The 17,218-nt window shown below is 44.5% G+C and overlaps 1 protein-coding gene across 1 annotated transcript in view; it reads left to right on the top strand.

The window, feature by feature from the left end:
- Nucleotides 1-17,218, top strand: part of STK10 (serine/threonine kinase 10) — a 166,607-nt gene that overhangs the window by 40,690 nt on the left and 108,699 nt on the right. The window contains exon 2 of the mRNA XM_075344623.1: nucleotides 6,239-6,403. Coding sequence (XP_075200738.1) covers nucleotides 6,239-6,403 — 165 coding nt within the window. The remainder of the gene's footprint in view (nucleotides 1-6,238; nucleotides 6,404-17,218) is intronic.

The following is a 17,218-nucleotide window of genomic DNA, read 5'->3' as shown; positions in this document are numbered from 1 at the left end:
GGTTTTATTAGCAGGAGGTTATCACTACAGGACTAGGTCTTACATCCATCAACTAATTTGTGTATTCCCCACCTCACCACTGATTGGCAGCTTCCTTGCAATGCACAGTGTATAATGGAAGCTGACAGTCATGGGTGTGGGCGGGGTTACACACAGCGCAGCAATTTGAGCACCGCTACTTTCTACAACAGAGAAAAAAAGGATTCTAGGAAAAGTGCAGAAAGTAGTCCAGTAAGTGATACATTACTAGCATCAGGGTCTCTGCCCCTACATCATGCTGATCTCAGGTTCCATAGCAAAAACCTGCTGACACATTCCCTTTAACTGTTTTACTGTAAGTCCTAAATCATGTCACACTTATTAATTGCTCTGACATTTGCAAATAAGTGAGCATGGTCTTAAACGAGTGGGCTTGGTTTTTACTTTTTTACACCATTTTATTTCAACGGCTGTGTATCTTGAAGGGAATGTGTCAGCAGACTTTTGCTATGTAATCTGAAGACCGCATGCTGTAAGGGTTAACACAAATATTTCATGGATGTCTCTTATCAAGGTCTTTGCGGTTTACATGCAATGTTTGTTTTAGGTTCAGGACCTTATTATTGCTGGACTACATTTTATTTTTTTGCATGGCAGTCCAGCATGCCCCTTCTGTGATTGGCAGCTTACTGTCTATAAACGTTGTGTACATAGAGAATACTGCATTGCTAAATCTAAAACACTGGTTGTGTAAAAACCGATGCACGAGTCAGCTAAGTGATACATTGTTGGATTCAGGGTCTCTCTTCCTACCTTAAAGATACCGTCACACTAAGCAACATCGCTAGCAACATCGCTACTGAGGCACAACTTGCTAGCGATGTTGCGGTGTGTGACATCCAGCAACAACCTGGCCCCTGCTGTGAGGTCGCTGGTTGTTGCGGAATGTCCTGGACCATTTTTTAGTTGTTGCTCTCCCGCTGTGAAGCGCACATCGCTGTGTGTGACAGCGACAGAGCAACAACTGAATGTGCAGGCAGCAGGAGCCGGCTTCTGCGGACGCTGGTAAGCACGGTAAACAGCGGGTAACCAAGAAGCCCTTTCCTTGGTTATCCGATATCTACCTTCGTTGCCAGCGTCCGCCGCTGTCAGTACAGCCTCCCTGCTCTCTGCACACGTAGCTGGAGTACACATCGGGTAATTAACCCGATGTGTACTGTGACTATGTGTGCAGGGAGCCAGCACTGGCAGTGTGAGAGCGGCGGACGCTGGTAACGAAGGTAAATATCGGGTAACCAAGGGAAGGGCTTCTTGATTACCCGATGTTTACCATGGTTACCAGCGTCCGCAGAAGCTGGCTCCCTGCTGCCTGCACACGTAGCAGAGTACACATCGGGTAATTAACCCGATGTGTACTGTGGCTAGGTGTGCAGGGAGCCAGCGCTGGTAACCAAGGTAAATATCGGGTTGGTTACCCGATATTTACCTTAGTTACCAAGCGCAGCATGCTTCCACGTGTAGCGACCTTCCAGCGATCCCTGCCAGGTCAGGTTGCTGGTGGGATCGCTGGAGCGTCGCTTAGTGTGACATCTCACCAGCGACCTCCTAGCAACTTACCAGCGATCCCTATCAGGTTCTATTGTTGTTGGAATCGCTGGTAAGTTGTTTAGTGTGACTGGGCCTTAGATGAGGTAGCAAAAATCTCCTGACAGATTCCCTTTACCAAGTGTGTTGGAGATTGATACTGTGACGTTTACTAATGTGAGTATTACAGGTTCTCCTTGATTGTTGGTGCAGTCTGAGTGTATAGCTCTCTGGTTTTCAAACTGGCATTTGACAGCGACGCGTATGATACTTCTATTAGCCTCCATTTGAAAACCGCTTTACTATGTGCACTATTTTGCTGTTGAAGTCTGATGGAGAGGTCTGATCACATGCTCCTCTCACTGACAGCAGTGCAGTCTGTGAGGAAAAGCTGCACCAATGAATACAGCAGGATAACCTGTAATACTTGTGTGGGTTCGGAAGTGCCATTAAATTATTGTTTAAACTAAAGATAAGGAAGCCAAAACCTTTATAAAGAACACCAGAAAACTGCCCTTTTTAAGGACAAAGTCTACACCTGCTCATAGCAAATGTGCCAAACTAATAGGCTTACAACTTTAAAGAAAATAGCAAAAGTTCCTTTAGCTCTTTATTTAAGGCGTTCTTTTACAGTGATCTCTGCTCTGTAATTTTCTTTTTCAAATGAACTTTTGAAGTGCTGAGTTAAAAGAAATGTAGTCAATAAATTTAGACATTTAAAGGGGATGCCTCTTGGAAAAAACTAAGTTTTGGACGTGAGTGAAACATTAATATATACTCAACTTGCTAATATTGATGTAGGAAAGGTACTTAGTTGGCACTGTTTTGGGGACCCTGTTGCTCCACCATTCTAGTACCGGCATGTCTTCAATTTTGGGTATAGAGGGCATTGGCTATAGCTATGTCATTCCTCAGCCATTAAAATAATCCATATAATAGAAAAACTCCGGCTCTCAATTTCTCACTTTTATTTTTATTCATTTTTTTGTAATATTCAAATTATATCTTGTAACATTCAAATTAAACGTTTCGGCAAGAGCCTTCTTGGGTAACTGTTACCAGTGTAAAAATGTTGGGAATATAAAAAGATGCCACCAAAGATTATGTGGAGGGGGACTCTTAGGCTATGTGCGCACTAGGCCGTTTTACCCGCGGATTTACCTGCGGATTTGCTGCGGAAATTTCTTGAGAAATGTCTGCAATCTTTGTGCAGACATTTCCCAGCAAATCCTATGTGACAAAAAAAATAGCTGTGCTCACGCTGCAGATTTTTCTCAAGAAATTTCCTTGAAGATTTTCTTGAGAAAATGAGCATGTCATTTCTTTTCCGCAGGTACCTGCGGATTTCTGCAGTACAGCCTGCAAAATCCGCAGGGAACAACCTGCGGGAAAATCGCGGCTAATCCGCATGCAGATTTACTGCGGATTTGGTGCGGATTTTTTCCAGAGGTACGGAAATCTTCCACTCCCAGAAGTTTCTCAAGAAATTTTCTTGAGAAACTTCACATTTCTAGTGCGCACAAATCCTTAAGAAGGTTCTCTCAAAACGATGGCATTCATCGGCTACATGTGCACGCTGCTTTTTTTCCTGCTTTTTTTCCTGCTTTTTTTGCTGCAGTTGTGTCAGCAGAACTTTCTGACATCTGACTTCCCAGCAAAGTCTATGAGAAGTCAGATTTGTCATGCGCACATTGCAGTTTATTTGTCAGCGTTTTTTTGTCAAAAGTTTGTGACAAACAAAATGCAGCATGTTCATTCTTCCTGCGTTTTTGTCAACATTTGTCACCCATTGAAATCAATGAAGGCATCAAAAACGCAGGAAAAATGCATGCTAATCAAAAGTGGTGCATTTTACCAGCGTTTTACCTGCATTTTTGGTACCAAAAACGCAGGTGATTTGTCAGGAAGTGAGGTAACAGGCAAGTGGAAACCCCATTGTTCCATGCTAAATAGTGTAGGAGCAGTACTTTGGAGTGCAGCAGAAGACATGACCTGGTATCAACGTATGCAGATTAATGTAAGGAAGCTGATTGAATTGGTAAGTATATTTCCAAAATTTCCACTGATAGTCCCGTTCTCCACGTGTTCCCCAAAGTACCACTGTCCCCAGCGTGCACGCACAGGGGAGATGGACCCCTCTCGCTGCCGCCGCCGCTGATAGTCCCATCCTCCACATCATCTCCCCTGTGCGTGAACGCTGGGGACACGGTACTTCGGGGAACACTGGGAGGACGAGACTATCAGCGATGGCGGCAGCGAGAGGGGAAAAATCAATGTTTTCAGCTGCCAATGTCCATCCCCCTCTCGCTGCCGCTGATAGTCACGTCATCCACGTGTTCCCCGAAGTACCGCTGTCCCCAGCGTGCACGCACAGGGGAGATGTGGAGGACGGGACTATCAGCGGCGGCATCAGCGAGAAAGGAAAATCCATGTTTTCAGCTGCCAGAGCCACCAAATGAGGTGAGCCGCGCGATCAGATGAGCTGTCACTGAGGTTACTCGCGGCCACCGCTGGATTCAGCGGTGCCCGCGGGTAACCTCAGTGACATAATCAGCTGATCGTGCGGCTGTCTTCATTTGCTGCGTGGAGGTGACAGGAGCGGCGGTGTCTGCTGCTTCTCCGGTCACCTCCATGCAGGAGAGCTGGAAGCGACGCTGGACCATCCTGGAGTACGCCGGACATGGAGTGCTTTGTCGGGCTTATTAAATGGGAGAACGAGGGAATTTGTTAGTGTTTTTATTTCTAATAAAGTATTTTTTTCAAGTGTGTGTTTATTTGCTGTAACTTACAGATTAATCATGGAAGGTATATCGGGGAGACGCCTGACATGATTAATCTAGGACTTATTGGCAGCTGTGGGCTGCTAATAACTCCTTATTACCCCGATTTGCCAACGCACCTGGGCAAATCAGGAAGAGCCGGGTACTGTCCCAGAACAGCCGCATCTAATGGATGCGGCCATTCTGGGCGGCTGCTGACTGATATTGTTAGGCTGGGGGGCTCCCCATAACGTGGAGCTCCCCATCCTGAGAATACCAGCCTTCAGCCGTATGGCTTTATCTGGCTGGCATTGAAATTGGGGGGGATCACACGCAGTTTTTTAAAATTTATTTCTATGCGCCATAGGGACACGCCCACCGGCTGCTGTGATTGGTTGCAGTGAGACATGCCCCCCCCCTGAGTGACAGGTGTCTCACTGCACCCAATCATAGGCGCCGGTGGGCGGGGGAAGCAGGGAAAATGTGATGGAATAATGAGCAGCTGGCATTTTCAAAAGAGGAGAAGCCGCCAGAGCAGTGTGACAACCGTGCAGCGCTGCGCCCGTGATTGATGAGTATAAAGGAGGGAGAGAGAGACCGACCGACAGACTATTTACACAGTCTGGGCATGCCCAAAAACTAAACCAGCGCCGGCTTCCGGCCTATGATCCGGCATCCATAGGCAAATCATTATAAAACACCCCACCAGATCCGTATTTTTGCCGGGTACAAAAACGTTCCCCTCAACGTTCCATCCAGCCGCCGGACAACCAAATTTTGCCGGATCAAGACAAGCATTATGGGCTTGTTTGAACTGAAAAATATATGTAACAATTGACAAAACTGCAGCCAAAAACACACCAAAAAAGCACCTACATTTTTTGTGACATTTCCAGGCTCTCTTTGACATGGCTGCAGTTTGTAAACACGAAAAAGAAGCAGCGTGCGCATGTAGCCTAAGGGATAAACATCCTAATCTGTCTTACCGCCAGAAGTCCTTTAACCACCAGTGAATCAGTTTGCCATACTTCTCCATTACTAATGGTCTTTCCCTGCAATATAATCACCGGGTCTTTTTAGATGTCAATATAAACAAAAATTCCACACTTGGATAGTTTTTCCATATATTCCACGATATATCTTGAGGTTAAAGGACTTCTGGTGGTAAGACAGATTGGGATGTTTATCCCTTAGGCTACATGCGCACGCTGCTTCTTGTTCGTGTTCACAAACTGCAGCCATGTCAAAGAGAGCCTGGAAATGTCACAAAAAATGTAGGTGCTTTTTTGGTGCGTTTTTGGCTGCAGTTTTGTCAATTGTTTCATATATTTTTCAGTTCAAACAAGCCCATAATGCTTGTCTTGATCCGGCAAAATTTGCTTGTCCGGCGGCCGGATGGAACGTTGAGGGGTTCTTTACGATGAATGCCATCGTTTTGATAGAACCTTCTAAATCGAATTAAGAGTCCCCCTCCTCATAATCTTTGGTGACATCTTTTGATATTCCAAACATTTTTACACTAGTAACAGTGATCCAAGAAGGCTCCTGCCGAAACGTTTAATTTGAATATTACAAGAAAATAATAAATAAATAAAACATGAAAAAAAGAGAGAAATTGAGTGCCAGAGTTTTTCTATTATACTTGTTTTCTCCTGAGCATCGGTTACACGGTGAGCTGAGCCATAATTGAATTAAAATGAAGCAGTCAGCCAGCCCCCTCCACAAGCCACTCTCTCCCATGTCAGTCAAGCTGGAGCTACCACGACCATTGATGTCTCAAGTTTGGGGCATCTTTCTTAATTTAAGAGTAACTATAAATTGTACATATAAATTATATTTGCTTTCAAGGTGACAATGGTTTTTATTTTTCGTCAATGTTTGAAGAACTTTATTCATGTCTTATTTTATTTTTTTAGGCTAGAAACAGAGAAACTGGCATCTTGGCTGCCGCGAAAGTCATTGACACAAAGAGTGAGGAGGAGTTGGAGGACTACATGGTTGAAATAGAGATTCTAGCGACGTGCAATCACCCCAACATTGTGAAGCTGCTCGGTGCTTATTATTTTGAAAACAAGCTCTGGGTGAGAATGAAAGCATATGTGCATATATTACAATTTTGTCCTGATACATGTTCAGCACCATGGTGTTAACTTCTATCACAACTTGTTTTTAAAGTACAACACTTACAATGAAAATGCTCCTTAGATCCTTTCTACGTTTGTCCATAGGAGTCCAAGACGTAGACTGCGTCTGCCTCTCCGCGTATAGTAAGCGTATATTCCCGAAAATGGTGCACAACAGAGCATAGAGTGACTCCGTCTGCACCATTGTCAGTGGCCTCATCAGCGCATATGTCTAAAACCCATTTTGCTGGGGATTCAGACAGAAGCCCCGACTGGACCGCTGAACAAGGAGAGTAACACAGTGTGAAAGTGTCCATACAGTTAAATGCAAGTGGCTTCCAAACCTCTGCTTTTCCCCAGGCTATTTAACCACAGTTGCAGTGATATCAGAATGTACTCATTTGGAGTACAGATGATGGCAGTGAAAGCGTCAGCTTATCAGAGCAATCTACCCCAGCAGCATCTCCCTAGAGTTGGTGAGCTCAGCTAGCGTGTAAGGAGATGGTCAGGCAGTCTTCCTTAATCTTGCTCTCCATTTAGATCATGCCCGTAGTGTGTAAAACAGAACCCCCCCCCCCCCTCCCCCTCTACAACCCCAGTATGAGGGGCAGACACAGAAAAGAGCCCCTGTGTAGCAACATATGGGCGCGTTTCCGTCACAATGCACAACTCCACTTGCTTTGGAGCTTGCACGAATGATTTTCACCAATGGCGGTGTCTTTGCACCTGCCTTGTATGTATCCAATGTGGAGGATTGGGGAGGGATATAATGAGAATCAAGTGTTTGTGGAAATAAATCCAATGCTTGCATTACAGTATACTAAACAGAGAGTAGTGAAGATAGATCAAGCCTGCTGCAGCTAAAGGGAGTCAAATAGAGTGGGGAAAAGCTGAAGTTTGAAAGCCACTTGCATGCCATTTTTTTTTTCCTCAAAAATTAAAGCCAGTCCCTTTTTAATAAAGTGAGTTACAACGTTTCATATCTTTCCATACTGGACAAAATAACCAAAGACGTTTACTACTTAAACACTTTCAAAATGCCAGTGGCGGGGACCATAGGTGACTATTTCAATACAGTGACATAAATACCAAATGAAAAGAAATATACAAATGCTAATAGGGTTTTCTGCAGACTACATGTTTTGTGCCATTCAAGTTATGCTTACAAAGATTTAGGACAAAATTGTCCATCTTTTTGAAAAACGGTAATTAACCCTAAAACGCGCAACCAAAAAATCTACCATAGAAAACAAGTAGCCTAGCAGGCCTGCGAGGCCCCTGATATGAGTTCTAGGGGTAATCCAAGTCATAATGGAAAACTGCACTATAGCCATATCATTTCACTTAAAGGTGTTGTTGCCGTTCATTAAAGTTAAATTCGAACTGCAGGGTATTATAAAGAACCTAACCTTTCTGTAATCTCCACACCCAGGTCAACCGGCCAGTCTTGCCTCTGCTCCTAGTGTCTGCCATTGGTGGACATCATATAGAGGCAACACCCCTTTGAGCTGCTAAGCTCACTCATTGGCTGATTGACATGACTTCAGAGCCACAGCTAATGCCAGACACAGGGAGTACCGTAGAAGTGAGACACGCCGGTGCACTCAGGTAGGGTGAGTACAGTGCAGTTCGTTTCTTTAGAATGCCTTTTAATAGAAGGTAACAACCCCCTTGTGATGTGGTTGCAAAGAACATGACCTGGTACAAGTAGATATGTAGCCTAGTTTTAGATTTAATACTCCTATTTGGTCTTCAGTGCATACTAAATGCCGGTTGGTTACAAAAAACACAAATCTGGGGTTTTCAAATTTATTTCAGATCTTGGGAGTTGTACCTCCAAAACAGAGCAATCAATACGAAGTATGGCATCTAATGCAGGGTGCACTATAAGCCATGACTGGCTCAAAAGTCTGTTTTGGTTTTTTTTGTTTTTTTTTTTCTAATATATCCAAGAGGTTTTGGATTATTTGACTGGCCCCCAGGGACAGCTCCATGTTGTAGCATACACTTAGCTGTAGCCTATGTTAAACTGCCACTCTTGGAAACAAAAGTGTATGATGCGGCTCTTCTTATTCTATAAGATGCTGAGGTCATGAATAAGTGACATGTGGCTCACCAGGCTGCACTTGTACATATTTAGTCAGTGAGTGTTAGTTTACTGAAGGTTGGACTGTAGTTACGTAAGTGTATATTATGAAACTTGTCATAGATATGAGATTGATCATTTTACTGTCATTGATCCACACTGTGCTAAACTGTACCATGATGCTCACGCCTAGAAGAACGCATATGTTCCATCCCATAATATGATATTGAGGTGTTCTGCCCTAAAATCCTTTTTAGAGGCAATTACAATGCTTTTGGATGACCCTCGCACTAGCACAGGGAGTGCCTGTAATTGGGACTCTGTTCTCCATAGACTATTTCATACTTCACTTCACCATAGTCATAAGTCCTTAAAGGGGGACCGGTCATCAGGTTAAAAGTGGACGATTTTTTTTACCCCTATTGTATTCCTGCTGCTCAATTGAGCATTACATTTTGGGTTTTTTTACTTCATACGGCTCCACGTGTGCCTCCTTTTTATTCAGAGCTATTTTTTTTTCTGCTTTTTAGAAGGTGGTGTGGCTGTTATCTGGGGCATGTCTTAGGCTATGAGCGCACAGTGCGTTTTTCGCGGCGTTTTTCGGGTGCGTTTTTGGCCTCAAAATTGCATGACTTTGCTTCCCCAGCAAAGTCTGAGTTTTCAATTTTGCTGTCCACACACAACTGTTTTTTTTAAGCTGCGTTTTTGAGCTTGAAAAAAAAATGGACATGTCAATTCTTTCCTGCGTTTTTCTGCGTTTCCCCCCCCCCCATGCAATGCATTGGAATAACGCAGCAAAACGCAGAGATCAAAAACGCAGCCAAAAACGCACCAAATCGCGGTAAAAACGCGTGCGGTTTTTGACGCGTTTTTTCGACGCAGGTGCGTTTTTGTGCGTTTTTAGCGGCCAAAAACGCAGAGTCAAAAAAAACGCAGTGTGCGAACTTAGCCTTAGGCTTCTCTGTATTATCCTACTACCATGCCCCCGTTAGTCAAGACCATGAAATGTAGCACTAAATAAGAAAGCCCATCTTTAAAAAAAAAAAAAAACTGAAAAAAAACCCCCACACCAAAAAACTGGAATAATCAGGGGAACATCGTAAATAAATGAAAAGCACAACTGTACACTTTTTTTTTCTCTCATAACAGGTCCTGTTAAGATGACCATTGCAAGCTATGGTACTTTATGAAACTATAAGGAAAATGGACTCAAACAATGGCCTTGTTTTATTATAAGGCCTTTTGAAAAATAAAAAACTATTTGATCACTTGCTGTATGCATAAACCAGTAAACAAAGAAAAAACTCCTAAAAATTAAAATTTAATCAAATTACGAAAATTGAGAAATCTCAACACACAATTTACAACAGCCAGAACCAAAAGTGTAATACTAAAAAATGTTCTACAGGGGAGCTAGCCCTAGTCGGCCCTACTCTCCCTTCTAGCGTACCGCGAGGTCGGCACCCTAATCCTCACTCACAGACGGCTGTCCCTCCAGGCCCTAACACGCCCTATACAGATGAATAATGGACATAACAAAAAGTACCGTATTTTTTGCATTCTAAGACTCACTTTTGTTCCCCCAAATTTTGGGGGAAAGTAGGGGGTGCGTCTTATAATCCGAATATACAGATTATATACTGCAGGGCCCAGGGGAGGTGGGGGCAGCTCTGGAGCAGTGCTCGGGGCTGAGGTAGGCTGGTGGAGGCTGCAGGAGGCAGCGGGAGATCTACTGCTCCCGCTCATATATAATATGCACTGCCGCTGTCCATCACCGTGGTGCTGAAACCGGACCGCTGTGATGGGCTGGGGGGCGGCGCATATATCTGCCTGCGCCCCCCTTTGATGGCACATGCCCCCCCCCCCCGTGTTATATATGGCCCCCATGCTGCTGCCCATCCTAAAATAAAAATAGCTTTACTTGCCTCCTCCAGTGCTGATCTCTGGTGTCTCCCTGCTGCTGCTGTGATCAGGCATGAGATGATGTCACTCTGCTGTGCCGATCACATGACCGGCACTGAGAAGCAGGAAGTGCAGGAGCTCACCAGCACGAGGGAGAACAGTGCTGGAGAAGGCAAGTAAAGAGTTTTTTTTATTTTTCTATGGGCATCAGCATTGGGACCATATGAAACACAGGGAGACGTGTGCCATCCATAGGGGGCTATGGGCAGCACAGGGGTGCATGTGCCATCCATAAGGAGCCATCGGCAGTACAGAGGAACGTGTGCCATCCATAGGGGGCCATGGGCAGAACTGGGGGATGTGTACCATCCATAGGGGGCCATGGGCAGCACCGGGGGATGTGTGCCATCCATAGGGGGCCATGGGCAGCACCGGGGGACGTGTGCCATCCATAGGGGGCCATGGGCAGCATCGGGACGTGTGCCATCCATAGGGGGCCATGGGCAGCATCGGGGGACTTGTGCCATCCATAGGGGGCCATGGGCAGCACCGGGGGACGTGTGCCATCCATAGGGGGCCATGGGCAGCACCGGGGGACTTGTGCCATCCATAGGGGGCCATGGGCAGCACCGGGGGACGTGTGCCATCCATAGGGGGCCATGGGCAGCACCGGGGGACGTGTGCCATCCAGAAGGGGCCATGGGCAGCACAGGGGGATGTGTGCCATCCAGAGGGGGCTATGGGCAGCACAGGGGGACGTGTGCCATCCAGAGGGGGCTATGGGCAGCACAGGGGGACGTGTGCCATCCAGAGGGGGCCATGGGCAGCACAGGGGGGCGTGCGCCATCCATAGAGAGCCATGGGGCAGCACAGGGGGGTGTGTGCCAGCTGTAGGGGACGTGTGCCAGCACAAGGGGGCTATATTCAATACAAGGGGACCATATCCAGATTAAGGGCGCTAATTTTAGGATGGGGGGGCTATAAGGGACATATACCCTATATGATTTGTTAAACGGACACTGGCATTATAAGACTGATCTCATTTAACATTTAAAAATAAAATTCTTTTTCTTCACCAAATTTGGGGGTACGTCTTATAAAGCAAAAAATACGGTATATAAATGCCATAAACACACTCAAAGAAACGACTGCACATTAAATATCAGATTGATAACACAGATATAGTCCCAGAAAAAACTCCACCAGGGCTAATAGCCCAGGGAGTAAATGCATGAACCACTCTATGTAAGAGACCACCCAATGCATTTCCCCTCTCAAAGAGGTTCCTCAGGAGAGTAAGAATAAAAAGTCTTATAATGTAAACCACAGTATTAAACTGAAATGCAACGTGCACACAATTAAAGTGCCAAGTGTAAAAGTGCCAATGCCTAATTTATATACATACCCAGTCATAAGCCAATCTCAAGATTACTATCGGGATCAGCTAGGCATCCAAGCCTCAACAAAGTTACTTGTATTAAGCTAATTAGCAAACCCTGTATAACGCAATAATCCTCCAGGTGTGTTGTGCCAACTCTAAATTCACTTTATTTTTTTGTATGCATCAACCCCATTCTAGTAGTAAGTCTTCGCAAATGTATTTAAAGGGACAGTCGGACAATTATGCATAATCAGCAGGATGGAGGACTAGTGAACAAACTTTCCTGTACGTGACCGTCCCAATCAGTCCCATTCATCTTGAGTGGAGGGGCAAGACATTAAGCTTTACAGCCTCGCTTTGGAAGTCGTGGGATGTGTGGGACCCCCCCCCCTCCTCTCCCGTGGATCAGTGATTTTTTTTATTTATTTTTTTGTCATTTTTGGGAACCTTTTAACTTTATAATAATTAAGCTTATTTATTGCAGAGACTTCCATCCAATTTGCCAGATATATCCTTATTTATATCATCTGTCTCGTGAGGTTTCTTCCAGGCTGCCCATTTGGCTGCAGTATAGTTAGTGTATTGTTATACAGTCTACTTCAATTTTCAGCAGTCTCGGGTTTTTCTAGAAGCATTTTATTGTTGCTCGTGTGGGTGGATCTGATGCAGGTGATATGAGGTTGGGGGATTTCATGTCTCCGCTCACATACCAGTGGGACAGTGTGTTGGGACATGTGTAAATGGCTGGCTCCCAGCGATGCCCGAGGTGATGTGCTGATGAAGGTAGGTGGTAATGCCTGTAAATGCAGAGTAGGTTGAATGTTCATATCATTTTCTGTAAATGTTTACATGCGCACTTTCAGGAATCCTTGAGCTGTTTCGGTTGCTTTTTTACAGATGCTTGTTATACTGCATTCTTTGCTTTATTTATTGTACAAGGTAGCTGAACTTTAATTCTGTCACCAGGTCTAAGCTTCTCGATCTGTAGTGAGAGAATGATTCTAGTGCTATATTATTCTTTCTGCCATGCTGATGAATGCCTAGTTAACGTGAGGCCTTCCATGATATGATTTCTGCAAACTTTCCCGTCTGATTATTTGCAGTAGTTCATCAATACACAGAAATTTTAAAGGGTCTCAAGTAGACCTCTCGACCAACTCCCTGCCGGGCAAGAGGAGGATGGTTAATCATATGGAAGGAAAAAAAGTCACAGGCTAAAATTCTAATTTGTCAAATTTTCTTGTAGTAGCCTCCTAGTGGAACATTATGACCATGTTTCCAAGCATATTTTTTTCATCCTAGACCCACTGAACATGAATATACTGTACATATGTATAGTCCTTGTCAATATTACATTTTGGGGCTTTCCACGCAACGACATCGCTAACGAGATGTCGTTGGGGTCATTGAATTCGTGACGTACATCTGGCCTCGTTAGCGACGTCGTTGCATGTTACACGTACGAGCGACCGCTAACGATCAAAACTACTCACCTAATCATTGATCGTTGACACGTCTTTTTTTTTTTTTTTTTTTTTTTTCCAGCTCTGGAGTGGTTCTTTTAACCTAAGATGTCAACCCCTTTTACTGACTATGGTGTTTTCAACTTTTCAGGCAATGATCGAGCCCCGCAGCACAATCTTGTGACTGCAACTTGTGACAGGCAAAAAGTCAGAAGTAATGGTCACAAGATCTCAGTACAATTCAGAGCCAAAATGGCGATCTCATAGACTTTCATTGAGTTGTGACCTCCACCATGCTCCATGAAGTACTGGAGCAACCGGCAAGTCACAAACTAGAGAAGACCTACCAGAACAATGCCGATAACAGATGAAGATTGGGATAGGCGAGTATAGGACAGGGGACTTGGATTTCAAGTGGTGTGGTGCTTTTTGACTAGTAAACTCGCAGAGATGATGTTCAGTCCCCATTTAGAGGACATATTCATAATAAACTTAATAGAAATAGAAAAATAAACCAGCTCACCCTTTAGGAGATTCCTTTAGCCAGAACGGTTCACGGAATATTTTCTAGTTATACCTCACTACAGAAGTTTCAAGAAAAAGAAGGTATCCAGCATCCAGTTCCGATTAATATTAAAAGTTATATTTTATTCAAAAAACATTAAAAGATTCCATAGTTCCTTATTTATATAAAAAACACATCATAGCAGTGTCTGTTTAAAGACTCGTTTAGGACAATTAGGTCCTTAGTCTGAAGCCCAGACTAAGGACCTATTCGTCTGAAACGCGTCTTCAAACAGATTTCTATGATGCGTTTGTTTATATAAAAAAGGAACTATGGAATTTTTTAATGTTTTTTGAATAAAATATAACTTTTAATATTAATCGGAACTGGATGCCTTCTTTTTCCTGATAAACTTACTATACTATGAAAGATAAAAGCTCTTACTCTCTAATTAAAGGAAGTTAATAACTTGAGAATGTCCCTTTTTTTTTTTTTTTTTTAAGTATTTTATAGCGCATTTGCTTCTAACAGGGTCAGCAATTTAAGGTTGAACTCGCATATGTCAGCATGATGAGCCCCATTTTTACAAATCTACCATCTTAAAGTAGGGTTAACATTTTTTTACTAGTCAGTACAAATGCTTCTTGGATAAGTTTAAAGGCCCAGTCACACACAACGACTTACCAGCGATCCCGAAAACGATGCGACCTGATAGGGATCGCAGGTAAGTCGCTGGTGAGATGTCACACAGTCAAACCTTACCAACGATGCAGGAACGATACAGGTCGCAGTAGCGACCTGTATAACGATCTCAGCAGTCACTGTGACCCTGTCACACAGTGTCAAACACAGCGATGTGTCCTGCCCAGCAGGTCATCGCCTTTGAAGAAAATGGCCTGGACCATTCGGCAATGACTAGAGATCTCAGAGCAGGGGCCTGATCGCTGGTAGGTGTCACACATAACGAGATCACTAACGGGATCGCTACTGAGTCACAGAAACCGTGACTCAGCAGCGATCTCGCTAGCGATCTCGTAATGTGTGACGGTACCTTTTATTGTGAACTCTGATCCAGACCTTATCGCTTATCTCTGAACACGGCACGGTGGCTCAGTGGCTAGCACTGCAGTCTTGCAGCGCTGGGGTCCTGGGTTCAAATCCCACCAAGGACACCATCTGCAAGGAGTTTGTATGTTCTCCCCGTGTTTGCGTGGGTTTCCTCCGGGTACTCCGGTTTCCTCCCACATTCCAAAGACATACAGATAGGGACTCTAGATTGTGAGCCCCAATGGGGACAGTGTTGCCAATGTATGTAAAGTGCTATGGAATTAATAGCGCTATATAAATGAATAAAATTATTATTAAATTAACAAAGGAGTAGGTAAATATATACAATCAGGTCCAGTGATACAAGTTTTGCCATTGTAGTTGTTTACCAAAACCTCTTCAGGATGAGTGTATATAATCAAGATGGGCTTAAAGTGTAGACTTTCTGCTGTAATTAGAGGGTGTTCACATCCTAATTGGAGTAAAGCTGGGGTCACACATAGCGACGCAGCAGCGATCACGACGGGCGACCTGAGCTTATCAGGATCGCTGCTGCATCGTTACCTGGTCGCTGGTGAGCTGTCAAACAGGCAGATCTCACCAGCGACCAGTGACCAACCCCCAGCCAGCAGCGAGGCGTGGAAGCGAGTCTGCGCTTGGTAACTAAGGTAAATATTGGGTAATCAAGGAAAGCACTTCCCTTGGTTACCCGATATTTACCTTTGTTACCAGCGTCCGCCGCTCTCACGCTGCCAGTGCCGGCTCCCTGTTCCCTGCACTCCTAGCCAGAGTACACATCGGGTTAATTACCCGATGTGTACAGCAGTTAAGTGAGCAGGGAGCCGGCACTGGCAGCGTGAGAGCACACCGCTTAGCACTGGCTCCCTGCACACGTAGCTGGAGTACACATCGGGTAATTAACCCGATGTGTACTCTGGCTAGGAGTGCAGGGAACAGGGAGCCGGCACTTACCAGCGTCCGCCGCTCTCACGCTGGAACGAAGGTAAATATCGGGTAACCAAGGAAAGGTCTTCCCTTGGTTATCCGATGTTGACCGTGGTTACAGCTTACCGCAGGCTGCCAGAAGCCGGCTCCTGCTCCCTGCTCGCTTCAGTTCGTCGCTCTCTCGCTGTCACACACAGCGATGTGTGCTTCACAGCGGGAGAGCAACGAGCAAAAAATGAAGCAGGACGTTTAGCAACGACCGGCGACCTCACAGCAGGGGCCAGGTCGTTGCTGGATGTCACACATAGCGACAGCGACGGGACGTCGCTGCTACGTCACAGAAAATGGTGACGTAGCAGCGACGTCGTTGTCGTCGTCGCTGTGTGTGACACCACCTTAAGGGTTTAGGATTTACAGCTCTTTAATATGCATCTGCTTTTTCAAGGGACTAAAAGTAATTGAACAATTATCTCAAAAGCTCCTTAATGGGCTGCATTGGATATTCCCTCATTAATCCATTATCAATTAAGCAGGTAAAAGGTCTGGAGCTGATTCCAGGTGTGGCATTTGTATTTGGAAGCTGTTGCTGTGAATCCACAACATACGGTCAAAGAGCTCTTGATGGAGGAGAAACAGACAATCATTAGGCTGAGAAAAAAAGAAAATTAGAAATGTTCAGAGTGGCCAAATCAATAGTTTGATACAGTCTGTAAAAAAAAAAAAATCTCATTGGTGAGCTTGGGAACTCAAATAGGTCTGGCTGTCCACAAAAGACAACAGTGGAGAATAATGGCAGAATTCTTTCCATGAGGAGGGAAAAATCCCTTCACAACATTCCCCTCAAGTGAAGAACACTCTCCAGAAAGTAGATGTTTCAGTATCTAAATCTACCATACAGGGAAGACTTCATGAGAACAAATACAGAAGGTTCATTACAAGGTGAAAGGCCAGATTAGACTTTGCAAAAAAAAAAACCTCTAAAGAAGCCGCCCAGTTCTGGAAATGCATTCTTAGGACAGATGAAACGAAGATCAACCAGTACCAGAATGATGGGAAGAAGAAAGTATGGAGAAGGCTTGGAACGGCTCATGAACCAAAGCACACTACATCCTCTGTAACACATGGTGGAGGCAGGTAGTAAAAGTATATTAGGAAAATGATAATTAGGAAGAGGTAGATCATATGAGGATGGGTTAAATCCGTAGTGGAAAACCTCTTTAAGACCAAACTTAAAGTGGTATTCCAATCTCAAAGATAATATCCTAATATGTAGTAGGCATAATAATGTTGCTAAATACCTCAAATTAGAAATGTAGTATAGTTCTCTTGATTATAAATGTTGCTTACCTCATGTGCAGGGCATTGCAGAAGCTTTGGTATCCATGGTTACGGCCACAAGCAACTAACGAACTGTCTCTATATGAGTGGTCAAATCCAGGGATTC

The sequence above is a fragment of the Anomaloglossus baeobatrachus genome, chromosome 4, assembly GCF_048569485.1.
Source record: "Anomaloglossus baeobatrachus isolate aAnoBae1 chromosome 4, aAnoBae1.hap1, whole genome shotgun sequence".
Lineage (NCBI taxonomy): Eukaryota > Metazoa > Chordata > Amphibia > Anura > Aromobatidae > Anomaloglossus > Anomaloglossus baeobatrachus.
The sequence above is the reverse complement of the archived record's forward strand: the minus strand, read 5'-3'. Positions and strand labels throughout refer to the sequence as shown.